Raw genomic sequence first — 12,865 nt, forward strand, 5'->3', positions numbered from 1 at the left:
GGGTAAAAGAAATGTTTTGGGTTTGATACTGACCACTCTACTGGAAACAGCATTTGAAAAGGTTCCAGTGAACGCACACAGTGTGTAGTTACGTGTGTGAGAGAGAGCAGGGAATTCAGAAATTGTGTAAGAAAGGTTTGCTCTCTCTGAAATGTTTTTGTTTCCTTTCTTCTTCCTTCCCAGACTCTTTTAGAATTTGATTATTTTTTCCCTTTTGTTGAAGAAAAATGCCTTCCTTGAGAGGGAAGGTGCAGACTGTCTTGCGCCCTGTGGAGCCAGACTGCCTTGGCTATACACTGACTCATGAACACTTGACTATGAACTACAGCAGCTTTTTTTGTCCACCTTCTCCAGGCCAAGAGCCTCTGTCTGGTGGGCCTATTGAGATGAAGAACTTGTTTTGGATTAAGCAAAATCCCTACAGCCATAAAGAAAACCTTCTTTTGTATCAGGAAACTGATGCTGTGAAGGAGGAGCTGTTGCATTTTAAAGCAGCGGGTGGTGGGACGATTGTGGAAAACACAACCACAGGAATTGGTCGGGATATGAATACATTGAAGAAACTTGCTGAAGAAACTGGAGTCCATATTATTGCTGGGGCTGGGTTTTATGTGGACTCCACTCATTATTCTCAAACACAGGCCATGACAGTGGAGCAGGTAAGTCTTAACATTGCTTCAATGTCTCTGCCCTATGAATTATACCGGGGTGAGTCAGAGTTGGAGAGAAGTTCCAGCAAAATAGATGAAATCTAGAAGTTCTCAACGTGAAAAACTTGGGAACTGCTTGTATGTTATAGCTGGACCAGCACTGCTTGCATGTGCTGGGATTATCTATCAGCATTTCCAATTCTTAAGCTCCATTTTCTCTCAGGGATTAGTTATAATGCAACAGTAAAAGGAAAATAAAGTACTTCATGTGTGGGCATTATCCTGTTCTTTTTACAATTTTTAAGGAAGGAGTATGTCCCTTCTGCCTCCTTTGTCTCTCTGGCTAACTGCTTCCCAATGAGATCACCCAGAATTCTTGTAAAAAGCATAAATAATTGCAATATTTATAGGACAGTTGAAAGTCGTTGCTCAGGCTTTTTGTTGTACCTCTCTTCTCTACCATTTGTCCAGACTTTTCAAGGCAGAGTCTACATCACATTGTTTGTATGGTGCCTAAGACAACGTGTTAATAATGACTGAGGTCCCCAGATATTCCTATAATAATAAATATTCATTCAACTTTTATTAAGAAAATGTGATGATGGGGAGAAGAGGGAAGGGAACTCTCCAAGGCAGGAGGCTGTGAATGCAGATGAACAGAGCTGAGAACTTTTTTTTTTAATCTGTCACAGTTTACAGTTGAGTTAAATTAATTTTAAAAATCAATGATCAAAACTTGAGCAGCGCTGCCAACCGCACTGGTCCCAAGCTGTATGGAACAGTAATACTTTTCCTAAATATTCTTCCATCACTTGACATTTGATACAATTAGATTTCTTGGGGCAAAGGTTTCTCTTCTGTATTTGGTGGACTGCTGGAGACCCACAGATGTCCTGTATTCAGCAGGTGATCAATAATCCAGTCCAGAAGACAGTTATTTAGAAAGGGTTGTGCAGTGACTGATCCGTGATAACCAGTGGTTCCTCATTTGCCAGTGAATTTGACATGATGATATGTTTCCTGATCAGACAAAGACAATTTCAGTATTTTGAGAGATGTTCTTCAGGAGAAGAGTGAATTCTTTATCTACTTGCCTACAGAAATTGTTGGTAGGCTGGTTATACGTGAAGCAGAAGATGTGTGTTCGTACGATAAAGTGTTGGGCAGAAGCCTGCTGTAAATTGTAGTAGCTTGGACTGACTTTTGTGTGTAGATTGAGTATTTACCAGTATGATGTATGAGGCTGTTGAGGAAATAAGGTGTGGAGTAGGGATAAGTTACAGATTTATTTGAAAATTGGTTTGGGTTTTTTCGGTTTCCTGGATTTGCTTGCAAACCTTTCTTCTTCCTTTGCTCACTTTATTCTTTCTGAAAATCATGATGTCCTTAGCATTCAGGACCTGAGTTAGAAGATCATCATCATTGCCATTTTGTGCTCTCAATTCTGAATGTATTTGTTAAGATATATGGCCTATTCTGGAAAAGAAAAACTAAAGCTTTTATAACAAACTGCTTTTGTTAGGAGATTCTGGTATCTTTTTTTTGCCTATGAATATTTTAAAACCAAGCTAACTTTGACCCTGTAAATTTGTCAGCTGAGCTTTGTTCTTGTACTTCTGAAGTCAGCAGAGCTCCTGTTTATGTTGACATTCCCACAAGCAGGATTTGCCTTAAGCTTGTTTCTTCAGGATCTTTGCCAGAGTTCTCCCTTCCCTATCTGGATGACAAGGTTTCCTTATTCTCTTGTCCCTTGTTTTGCAACTAATTACATTGAATTGTTTCTGCAGCAAATTCAGGAGTGCGAGGCACAGGTTTCGTGATAAACTAACTTTTTTTTTTTAAAAGAAAAATTAGTCTCAGCCTAAATCAGTGTTCAAATTGTATGTAGATGAGCTGTCTTGGCAAACCCAGATGACTGTGTGAGCAGATACTGTTAAATTGATTTGGTTCTGTGTTTGTTTTGGTCTTAGTGAATGGCTAGCGTAACATCAATTAATAGAAACCAGATTTTAACTGCAGTGTTTTCACACACCCAACTGTTAATTAAATAAGTTTAGAAAGACCTCAGGACTATAACTAGCACAGTGTCCATAGGACAAATTTGATGCTATTTAACACAAGTAGTATTAATAACCAAAAAAATCTTATATTCCTGTTCTCTAGCTTACAGGCACTATTGTTGATGAGATACTCAATGGAGCAGATGGGACTAACATCAAGTGTGGTGTGGTGGGAGAAATAGGTTGCTCCTGGCCTTTGACTCAGAGTGAACACAGAGTGCTGCAGGCAACAGCACAAGCTCAGTCACAGCTTGGGTGCCCCGTTATCATCCATCCTGGCAGGAACAGCGACTCACCTTTCCAGATTATCCGCATCCTGCAGGAAGCTGGGGCCGATGCTGCAAAGACAGTCATGTCTCACCTTGACAGGTGAGCTGTTCTGCTGTCCTGGCAGTGTTGCCACAACCCACTGAGGTTTTGAGGAAATACACTGCAAATAGCTAGGTTTCTGATGTGCAGTGGGATCACGACGTGAAGAACCATCCTCAAGATTTCTGACTTAAAAATAACCACTTATATAGACCTTGATCAGCTTCCAGCACTTCAGTGGGGATCATCTTTTAAATTCACATTGATAAGAGATTTGGGGGTTTTAAATGCTCTCTTTGAAGGCCTGAGAGTGAGATTAGGAATAGCCACAATTCTAAAAAAGGGGAAATCCATTAGTTTATATCCCTGCACAAATCCCTGTATTTACAAAGCGTTGGACATTGAGCAGCTCCCACCGTTTTTGAAAACTGGGCTACTTCTAAGGGCCTTATGAAAATCTCAGCAAAGCTAATTGAGAGCGCCTATATTTGGCTGGATTCTGGATCAAAGCAGAAGGCAGGTCTTTAGCATTCTGCTACCAAATAGAAGAAATATTGCTTAAAAAGAAAATAGTTGGGTTTTGGATAGTTCTTAGCATAGACCAGAGAGCTAACTTTTAGTTTCCTTGAGAGCAAAAACCAGGAGCCTCACATCAGACATGGAGAGGAATTAGGGTGCTTTTCTCCCTCCAGTTCAGAAACGCAGTCTCTATTACCAAATCAGTTTTGTGTGACCTTGTGTTGCTCATGGCGAGCTGGAAAATGTCCAAGTGTTGATTAGTTTGGCAGTTACTGAATAAAGGAGACTCTTTGTGGTCATATGATTCTCAGCAATTGGATTGTTTGCCCTCAATGTAAGTGTAATACAGGGAGGAGCACTGTGCTCCAAATTTCTAACAGTTACAGGCTCTAAGAGCTTGCAAATTGATCTATAGGTGTTTTGGCTTCACACAGAACTCAATGTTTTACTTAGGGATTTTAGGAGCAGAAAATTCAGTGCCATGAAATTTTATTTATATTTGATTATATATAAATGATATGGGCTTGCTTTATGTATTTGCCTGCATTCTGTTGTATCTATAACTATATTTTTCTCTGCTGTTTAAGGAAATAGTGATTACTTAAATCTTTTTATGAAAGAGGACTGAGCAAGCTGCAGGTGTCAATGCTTACATAGCCATTTTGATTCAACATAAACATTGTTAAGGTTTTTGCCTTTATATGGTGTTGTAAATTGCTGAATTCAGTGATTTATTGGTGGAAAATAAGCATTATAAGTAGGAAAACAGTTAAGACAGAGGTGCAGTTTCACTAGCAGCCGCTGATGCACAATATGACATTTCCTTATACTCCTCCTATCATTACTTTCACACATTCAGGTTGGCACTTGCTATAACTACTGTGAAGTTTGGCTTTGCAATGTGCACTTAACATTTTAAGTCTCCTCCAGTGAGAAGAATCCACGTGGGAGCATCCCAGTCCCTTAAATGCGAGATAAATTTGTACATAGCTCTGATTTTCATGTCTGCTTTTGACATAGAATGGTAGTTTTCAGGTGGATTTACAATTAAATGATAAAACTAAAATGCTGGCTACCATGTTTTGCATTTTAGCACCTTAGAACAAAAGGTAGCAAGTGTCCATAGCGAAACCATGGTGTAGGTAAAGGCTGGGAAGCAAAAGCTATTGAGTCTTGGTTTTGGCCACTTATTAGGGGTTAAGGGTATAAAGGTGTCTTGGTAGAGATCAGCATTCATTCACTTGTGAGGCTATTGTTAGAAGACTTACAGCAACCGTTACCAAGGCTTGCTTGATAACGGTTTGGTGGGTGTCCCTGCGGTGATTTATGGATGAGGTCCAAACTACAGGGTGCCTCCCAGCGCCCAGTCTCCTTCTGCATGGCTGCCCAGGGGCGCCCGTTGCCCAAACACCTAATTCCAGCACAAAGATTAGCAGTTCCAGCTGGGCGCTGCTGCTGCTGCTACATCGTGTGGCTAGAAGGGGACCCAGTGACTGCTGAAATTAAGCACTTCTGCTCTTCGTTGGGACAGAGCACCCAAAAGCACAACTCTAACAATAGTTTTAGAAAGAAATTGTTCTTGAAATATATTGTGCAGTGGTTTTTTACCACCTGCACAGGTTGGCTGCGGGCTCCCTGTGAACTGAGCAGGGCCGGATCTAAAATAACCTGTTCTCTTGCTCCGCACTCTGAAAACTCATTCATTCAGTGATAAATGTTCAATCTCTGGAAACTGCAACATTAATTTAAAAATAACATTTTTTTATTAATTACAGTTGGCAAGTCTTAGGCTCCTGCTGATGGCAGGCTTGTTTGAACAAGGGTTTTCTCTCTCTCAACCCATCTGTTCCTCCTACTTGGTCCTGTCGTTAAGTCATAATATTGAACTTGTGACATCAGTCACTGCCATAGCAACAGACTGTGATGTAATTGGGTAAAATTACTTTGTGACATCAATATCTGCAATAATAAAAAAAAATAAACTACTGCCCTTTTGGTTAACTGTGGTGGTCTCGTGGAAACTTGTTTTTTCTGTAGATGAAAAAAATTACATTGTAGTTGTAAAGATAAAATTATAATGTATCATTTGAGTATTTTTATTTTCCTTCAAATAGCTTATACGCTTGATAAAAATGTTTCAAAGAAAAAAAAAAAATGTTCCAGAGAGCTCTTATTTCAGTTGCTATTTATTTCCAAATGAGTGATGAAGTTTAGTAGCTTTGTTCCTTCGCTTTTCAAATCTGCTGCAAAGCCTGTGTCCCAGGTACTCACAGTGCCATTATATATTTTGGTGAGAGCGTTTCCTTAAGGCGTTCTGGCCAGATCCCAGTGCAAACAGTGATATATTGCTGTTCTAATGACAATCTAGAAATATCACTGTACAGAATAGAAACTAAAGACAAAGTTGTGTATTACCGGTGCGTGATGGATGAAACAAGCCTGGATGTAGCTGTCTCCTGTAACTCTTTTGGGAAAGTAAATCTGTCTTTGTGTAAGTAATCTGTAGCCTTTTTTTTAAATGTCACTATGAATTAACCTCCTCCTTAAATGTCCTTCCTTGTTAGGTTGTCTGTTGAGAGAGGTAGTGATATCAAAAGTAAGTAGCTTTCCTGTTTCCATTTCAAGATTATCGTAAACATTTTCATTATTTCATGAGGGAAGGATTGGGTTTGTTTTGCTTTTTTTAATGCATGAAGTCTCAGATGAATGTGAGGGAGACAATGCTGTGGATCACCTTCGGTTGCATGTGTCAAACAGGAGTCCTGTTTTTCAAAAGGGTGAATTAAATCATAGATTATTGGGTTTGTTCCTTGCAAGTAGGAAGTTGCAAAATGCCTGTCCTCGTACCATGAGATTCTTTTTATTTCCTGTTGCAATGCTGACTTTGTGCTGTGTATGTTCTGCAGGACTATATTTGATACAAAGAAGCTTCTGGAATTTGCTGAACTTGGAAGCTATTTAGAGTATGACCTGTTTGGCACAGAATTTCTTCATTACCAGTTCCATCCTGACATTGACATGCCGAGCGACAATGAAAGAATTGCAAGGTATCTGTGTCCATGCAGTTTAAGTTATAGCATTGCCATTGACAAATTAATATTATTGGTAATTGTTTTAAGGGCATCACCGAATGATTCTGCTTGCTGTTCAAAATTGTCTTTTTCATACTAAAATAACGACTTTTTTTTTTCTGCTGTTGTTACTTCTTTAAAACAGCAGGTATAATTTCTTCTGTCTGCAAAGGAAGATGTAGAATCATAGTGTTGTAGAAAGTTACTTGAGAAGATAAAGATCCTTCTTAATTTCATTCTCCATCCTAATTCCATGCTGATCTGGTCGCATTTGATCATTTACTGCATTTATATGAACTGTAAAAAAGGAAAGGCTGGAGATACTGGCTTTTTGTTAGGATTTGGCTTTTGTTTGAAAGGTAGTACTGGAAACCTAGTTCTGCTGCTAAGCACCACCTGAGCCTGTTACATCTCCTCAACAATGTGCTAACCCAGCAAAACTCATTGGTTGGCTGGGATGGATTTGACCTGGCCTGGTGCTTCCAGCCTGAAAACGAGACTTTTTTGTTCGAAGCACTATATCACCTCTCCTCCCCCTCTCCTTTTGCCCTTCTTTTTTTGAAGGATGAGATTCCTGTCTTCTCAGAGCTCCCATGCTCCTCACACTCACAATGTGAAAATATTGGCCCCCATGGCAAGATGCCTCTTCCCTGCTTCTCATCAGCACATGCAGTCTCAGCTCAGCTGCACGGCAAGTCTGTTGTGCTGTGCTAACACAAGGTATTGCCAAGGACATGTGTTCCTTGCAGAAACTGTCTGAGACAGGTAGGAGCAGCTGGGAATGGGCATCTCGCCCCTTCCACTCTGTCCGGAGGCGTGATCCTCCTGTGCTGTTTGTCCACAGTGTCGGTGTGCAGGGATGGGTGCCATCCTGCCTGTGTCTTTTTTCCTTCCGGAGTCGCAAATGGTTCTTTTGTTGTCCTTCGTGGGAAAGATTGTATGATCCCTGATCACTAATGAAGTAACTTCAGAGTTTTCACTTACATTTCAGACATAGTCTGAACCTCAAAACCATAGCTAACCTCAAAACTCATCTTCTCCGTTTTCAGACTGTTTTCTTCAGAAGGTGATGTGGTTACTGTTCCGCTTACTGCCAAGCATTTGCTGCTGCTTTTCACGATAGAAATCGTGTCTCTCTCTTAACAGGGCTCTCAGTTTTGCATTCAGCGTTTTAAACTGTTGCAACGAATCCAGTTTTCACATGTAGAACGGATGAAGTTGTTCCCCTCCCCTGTGCCTTCTCCCCCTCTCCTGTACACGGGAGGTCAGCATGTATAGAAGCACTGCGAGGAATGGACTGTGTCTTGGTTAGCAAGTGCTTGTTCAACCGTGGCAGTTTTCATTCCATCTATGATATTTGCTCAGCTACTGATCTCTCTCCTCAAACTCTCTGGCGTTTGAGTGTTTCTTGCAGCAGGCTGTTTACAGAAGAAAACACGAAAAGTTTGTCTTCTCATTGTGTGGTGTGGATATGTGCATTTGATCTGCGAAAGAACTCTGCAATCCAAGTTGATTGTGAAGCAGGTCTGTTTTTTACAGCTCTGCAGTGCTGGGTGCAGCAAGGGTCAGGTACCCTAAGGAGGCTTGCACCCCTAGCCGCGGTAATTGCGTCCTGTTTAAAGCAACAAAACTTACATATTTACGTATTTATCACTCTGTCCCGCTTCGGATGTAAATTAGATCTCCTCCCCCTTGTGCAGGCTCAGTCTTCCCCTTCGGGGGTCTTTTGGTGGTCTTGGGGAGGAAGTAAGAGTTCCTCGATAGTCTTCATCATGATTGTCCTTTTGAACCCATCCTCCAGAGTGCGCAGTTCAGGCACAGCTGGGCAGTGTCTTCCCCTGCGACCACAGCTCAAGGCAACATCCCCCTCTGTGGTCACTGTCTGTTGCACAAATGCAATTCCTCCCCCATCTTACCTAAAACAATGAAGCAGGCCTTCGAGTGATCAAGACCCTACTTGAGCACAATGAAGCAGGCCTTCGAGCGATAAAGACCCTACTTAAGCCCTGCCAAGGGCAGGGGGTTACACTCTCATTTACCAAAGACAAGGCTAGCTAGCTAATATTGCAGAGACTAAAGGTTATCACATATTTCAAAAAGAATATTTTCAGATATTTTCTACTTTCCCATATCACATTTGAATCAGAAGTGCTGTTAAATGGGTTTTGTTGGGCTTTTGATGCATCCACACTGGACATAGGGTGGCTGTGGCAATCTCCTTAGGGGTTTTCTTGTCAAACAGCACCAGAGAGGTGGAAACCAAATTGACCTTTAAATGTATTAGTGAAAATACTAAATGGAAAATATATGTTCAGGTCTTGTCTGTTCAAAACGTAAACCTCTGTAGTCATGCCATACCTGCTCGAACATAGTTTAGCCGTGTGTGTACTTCTGCATTTTTGCTGCAGTCTACTGCCAGTGCAAGTAAAAAAGGAATTTTTTCAGGGACAGTGTTTGAGTCGGAAGCAAGTACTAACTAAACTTACAGGAATGAGCAAAAAGCAGCAATGAATACGGAATATAAAGGACCATATGCCTCCCCAACCCATGAAATTAGTGCAAATATGAAAGGAGATGATGCTAAGATGTTTGTTCAGCAAAGAACTTAGTCCCTCCCGTGTCATTGCTGTTACTCTCTGGTTGCCCTGTGGTTTTTCTGTATTTCAGGCTGGAGAAGATACTGGCAATGTTGTAATACTACAGGATACATAGTGTTGTGCACTCTGTGGAACTGTTTACAGTGGGTTTTTTGAAAGATGCTAATACTTTACCAAGTCCCGTCTTTCTTGCCTTCTTCCTGCTGCCCATATTGATTTGATCCTGCTACATGTATCTCCTCGTAACTAACTGTAATAAAAGCTAACAGTAAGGGCTTTCAGATCTAGTGTGGTGACTTACAAAACTAGTATTTGCTTTCTTGGTGATCAAAGCACAGTCAGGAAGGTAAGAATTAGAACTTCACAGCGCTGGCAGATGATGGAGTTGGGTGCCTTCATGACGAACAAGCACTTTCCAGGTCTGGTCTATCCGTCTCTGCCACTTCAGTGCTGCAATCTACTGCCAGACTAAACTGAAGCATAGTTGGAAACTTAACAGTCACACAATACAGGACTTTAGACACCCCCTGAATAAATTCTAAAACGTGAGTTGAGCAAGGGATTAAGGTTCCCTGAGCAAAATGCGAAACAGAAGGACTTGCTGTAGTACACTTGCTACATGGGAGTGACCAGAAGGATTACTACTTTTTCCAAGCTGACTTGCTGTCGTTTTGCCAAGTCTGTTCAGCTGGGCTGCCGTATTAACTCCTATTTCCTGGCATATGCCAGCACTGTGCAGTGCCTGTCTTATCTTCTGTAATGAACATCTTTGAAACACGTTTGGATGATAATCGTCTGAATGGAATACAGTGCTGACAACTTTGGGTTTTTATTAACCGGGCTTGCTAAATGGGAATTAACTAAAGACGTGGAAGTATTTGTGTAACTGAGCCAGGCTTCTTAACGGACCTGTCACACACAGAGTCTGGTCACTAAATGTAAATGGGACTAGCTTTGCGACAGCAGCAAGGGCTAACCTGCTGAGAAGCAGTTTATGTAGGAAATTATTACTTACTCGTGTTTATAAAACCTGTGTCCATGCTTCATGGTGCTGAAGCTCTTAATTTCCTCAGTGGGCTTAATGGGACTGGGAATGCAAAGTCATGTGCCAAATGGAAAGACTTTTCCTTCTCCACTTTGAGATGTGTGGTGGTATGTTTTCGGAGGTGTGGGGTGGTTTTTTTTTCATGAGTAAAATACGTGTTTTAATTTCAATTAAATAGAAGGAATATGTCTACCGAGTACCTAAACCCAAGTATTTTCAGTTATAATACAGTCCAGCAGTACAGTAATGTAAAAAATGTAAATCCTGCCTAGTTCTGTGCTGTTGCAGAATGAGAACCTTTCACTGACAGGAATGCTTCTACTTTTGCAGGATTCGTATGCTGATCGATGAAGGCTATGAAGACAGAATTCTGATCGCTCATGATGTGCACACTAAGAATAGGTTGATGAAATATGGAGGTCATGGATATTCACATATTCTTAAAAATATAGTTCCTAAAATGCTAATTAGAGGCATATCCCAAGATAAAATCGATAAGATACTCTTAGCAAATCCAAAGCAGTGGTTGACTTTTAAGTAGGAATAATGAATATTCCTATTTTATAGGGAAGCTTGATAAAATTCAGATCCATTTCAGGACAGCAGTCATTTTAAAACTTGGTTCTCTTCAGAGAAACTGGGTTATTAATGAGATGCAAACAAACAGATTATGACTTTTGTCTTTAATTAGGACAACAAAATCGGGTATTCTCTCTGCATTTTCTCCCTGCTAAAAGTCAGTTCATGAATGATTTACTGGATATGAGCCTACCTTGCAAAAGCTTGTCAGTTGAAGTTTTAAAATAATTGTTTATAGAGAGTAATCTAATACTATTATTAAACATTACCCAAAAATATATTTGGAGATGCATCATCTGGACAGTGAAGGAGATTATGGTTTTCGATTAAATTCTTCTTCTCCAGGAAGTGATGTTAATCCTTGTAATATTGACAAACTTCTAATTATCCTTAGATTCTTTAAATAAGGCTTCATAAAAGGCCTGGGACTTTTAAATAGCTTCCATAGACAACAGAAGGCAAAAGGAATCTCAGATAATTCTAAAAAGATATTCTTTCTTCCTAGTTTAACAATTTACTTAATTTTAACAGAAAGTGTAAAAAATACATGGGAAAATATACTTTTGAATAAAGCAATTTGATGACATCTTCAACTACGTGCAGTATTATTATGGATGTCTTTTTTTTTTTAATGGCATTCATTCCCGGACTTTCAGAATCTCATGTGAAACTTCCCGCAGACTACCTTCTTTTTGTAAGGATGCGACACCAAAAGTCAAAATATATTACATAATACAGTTTTAATGAGTTGTAATAGTTATAACAAAGGTTGTGATATAAGTCTTTACAAATCAGTATATCAAGATATGATGAAAAAGGAAGAAATGTTTGCCTTATATGCATTTTTCACATAAAGTGTGTTCTTTGCTCTTGTCTAACTTTAACCAGGGCAGGTGATTCATCCAAAAAATGGTCTCACCCAGTAGCAGTGGTAGCTGGACTTCAAAAGCTTCTTCAAATTTGACCATATATGTCTTGTAGTATTGAGCTTTTCCAACAAGTACCTTAGTAAATACACATTGCTCCTTGTAAATGATCTCTAGCCTGGTGTGTTACTGTTTGATACTATGTAGAAAACCTCTAGCTACACCGCTGTCGTAAGTGTGCTAACCAATAAAAGCAACAGTGGGACAAACAGGCATGAGGTGAGTTACATATCTGTTAGTAAAATACATAACCTCATGGAAAAAAAACAGGAGTGATCACTACGACGTACGGATGTGGGCTGGCACTTTGTCACACAGCAAAAGCGTTAACCATTCTGGTAAGATAATACACAGGCAACTGGCAGCACAATGTCCCTTTACAAATCCTAGATGAGTTAGACTGGCAGTCCTCTCAGTCAGCCTAGGCTAACTTGCCTTTTATTTTGAATTGGACGACTCAAACCAGAAAGACTAATGTGTTCTGTTTAAGAAAAGCTTGACTCATTCAAGCAAGAGATTTTTAGAGATTTGTAACATCTTCCATCAGACTTCAACTGAGCAGCCAGGACTGAAGAGCTTTTTCGTCACAGTGGCAGACGCTTTCAACACTAGTGCAGATAAATCTGAGTTTGTACCCTTGGAACATTAGACAAGGTTGCTTGTAGCAAAGTACATGAAATAGAAATGCCAGGGGTAGCCTCTGTTACTCTTTAACCTTGATTTTGCCAAAAGGTTAAGAATACATAACATATCCAACTGTGCTAAGGAGCTAGTTAATTATCTTGCCAAAATTTAGGTTTAGAATGAAATCTTCAAGTTTTAACCTGAGAGAAATAGACAGCCTCCCCTCCCAAAACCAAACCAAACAAGAAATCAATTTTCTGAATAAAAATATTCTGTGGACATTACTGATATGACTGATTTCAAAGCATTTTTATAACTATGTAACTCATAGTACCTGTGTTTAGCTTAATTCTCCAAGCCATTAATCCTTCATATGGATTAAACTTCTTTGAGACTTTATATATCTATATATATATATGAATGAGAAAAATAGGTTTTAATACACACTTTTTTTTTTGCATGTAAATATCTGCTTCTTTCTTTGC

The 12,865-nt window shown here is 39.8% G+C and overlaps 1 protein-coding gene across 3 annotated transcripts; it reads left to right on the forward strand.

Annotated features, from left to right (window-relative positions):
* The first annotated feature begins 227 nt into the window (after positions 1-227).
* PTER (phosphotriesterase related) lies at positions 228-11,188 on the forward strand. Of its 3 annotated transcripts, XM_086466895.1 has the most exons (5): positions 228-659; positions 2,814-3,079; positions 6,103-6,138; positions 6,445-6,585; positions 10,582-11,188. In XM_086466895.1, the coding sequence occupies exons 1-5, from the start codon at positions 228-230 to the stop codon at positions 10,790-10,792; spliced, it is 1,086 nt and encodes a 361-aa protein (XP_086323021.1). In that variant the 3' UTR covers positions 10,793-11,188. The 3 variants fall into 3 exon arrangements, with proteins under 3 accessions (XP_086323021.1, XP_009953069.1, XP_009953070.1); XM_009954767.2 differs by lacking the exon at positions 6,103-6,138; XM_009954768.2 differs by lacking the exons at positions 6,103-6,138; positions 6,445-6,585.
* The last annotated feature ends 1,677 nt before the right edge of the window (positions 11,189-12,865 follow it).

Source organism: Leptosomus discolor, chromosome 6 (genome assembly GCF_034619465.1).
Source record: "Leptosomus discolor isolate bLepDis1 chromosome 6, bLepDis1.hap2, whole genome shotgun sequence".
NCBI classification, from domain to species: domain Eukaryota; kingdom Metazoa; phylum Chordata; class Aves; order Leptosomiformes; family Leptosomidae; genus Leptosomus; species Leptosomus discolor.

Coding starts and splice junctions, on each gene's coding strand:
- PTER (XM_086466895.1), top strand. CDS start 228: ATGCCTTCCTTGAGAGGGAAGGTGCAGACTGTCTTGCGCCCTGTGGAG. Junction 3,080..6,102: donor GTCATGTCTCACCTTGACAG/GTGAGCTGTTCT, acceptor CTTCCTTGTTAG/GTTGTCTGTTGAGAGAGGTA. Junction 6,139..6,444: donor GGTAGTGATATCAAAAGTAA/GTAGCTTTCCTG, acceptor TATGTTCTGCAG/GACTATATTTGATACAAAGA.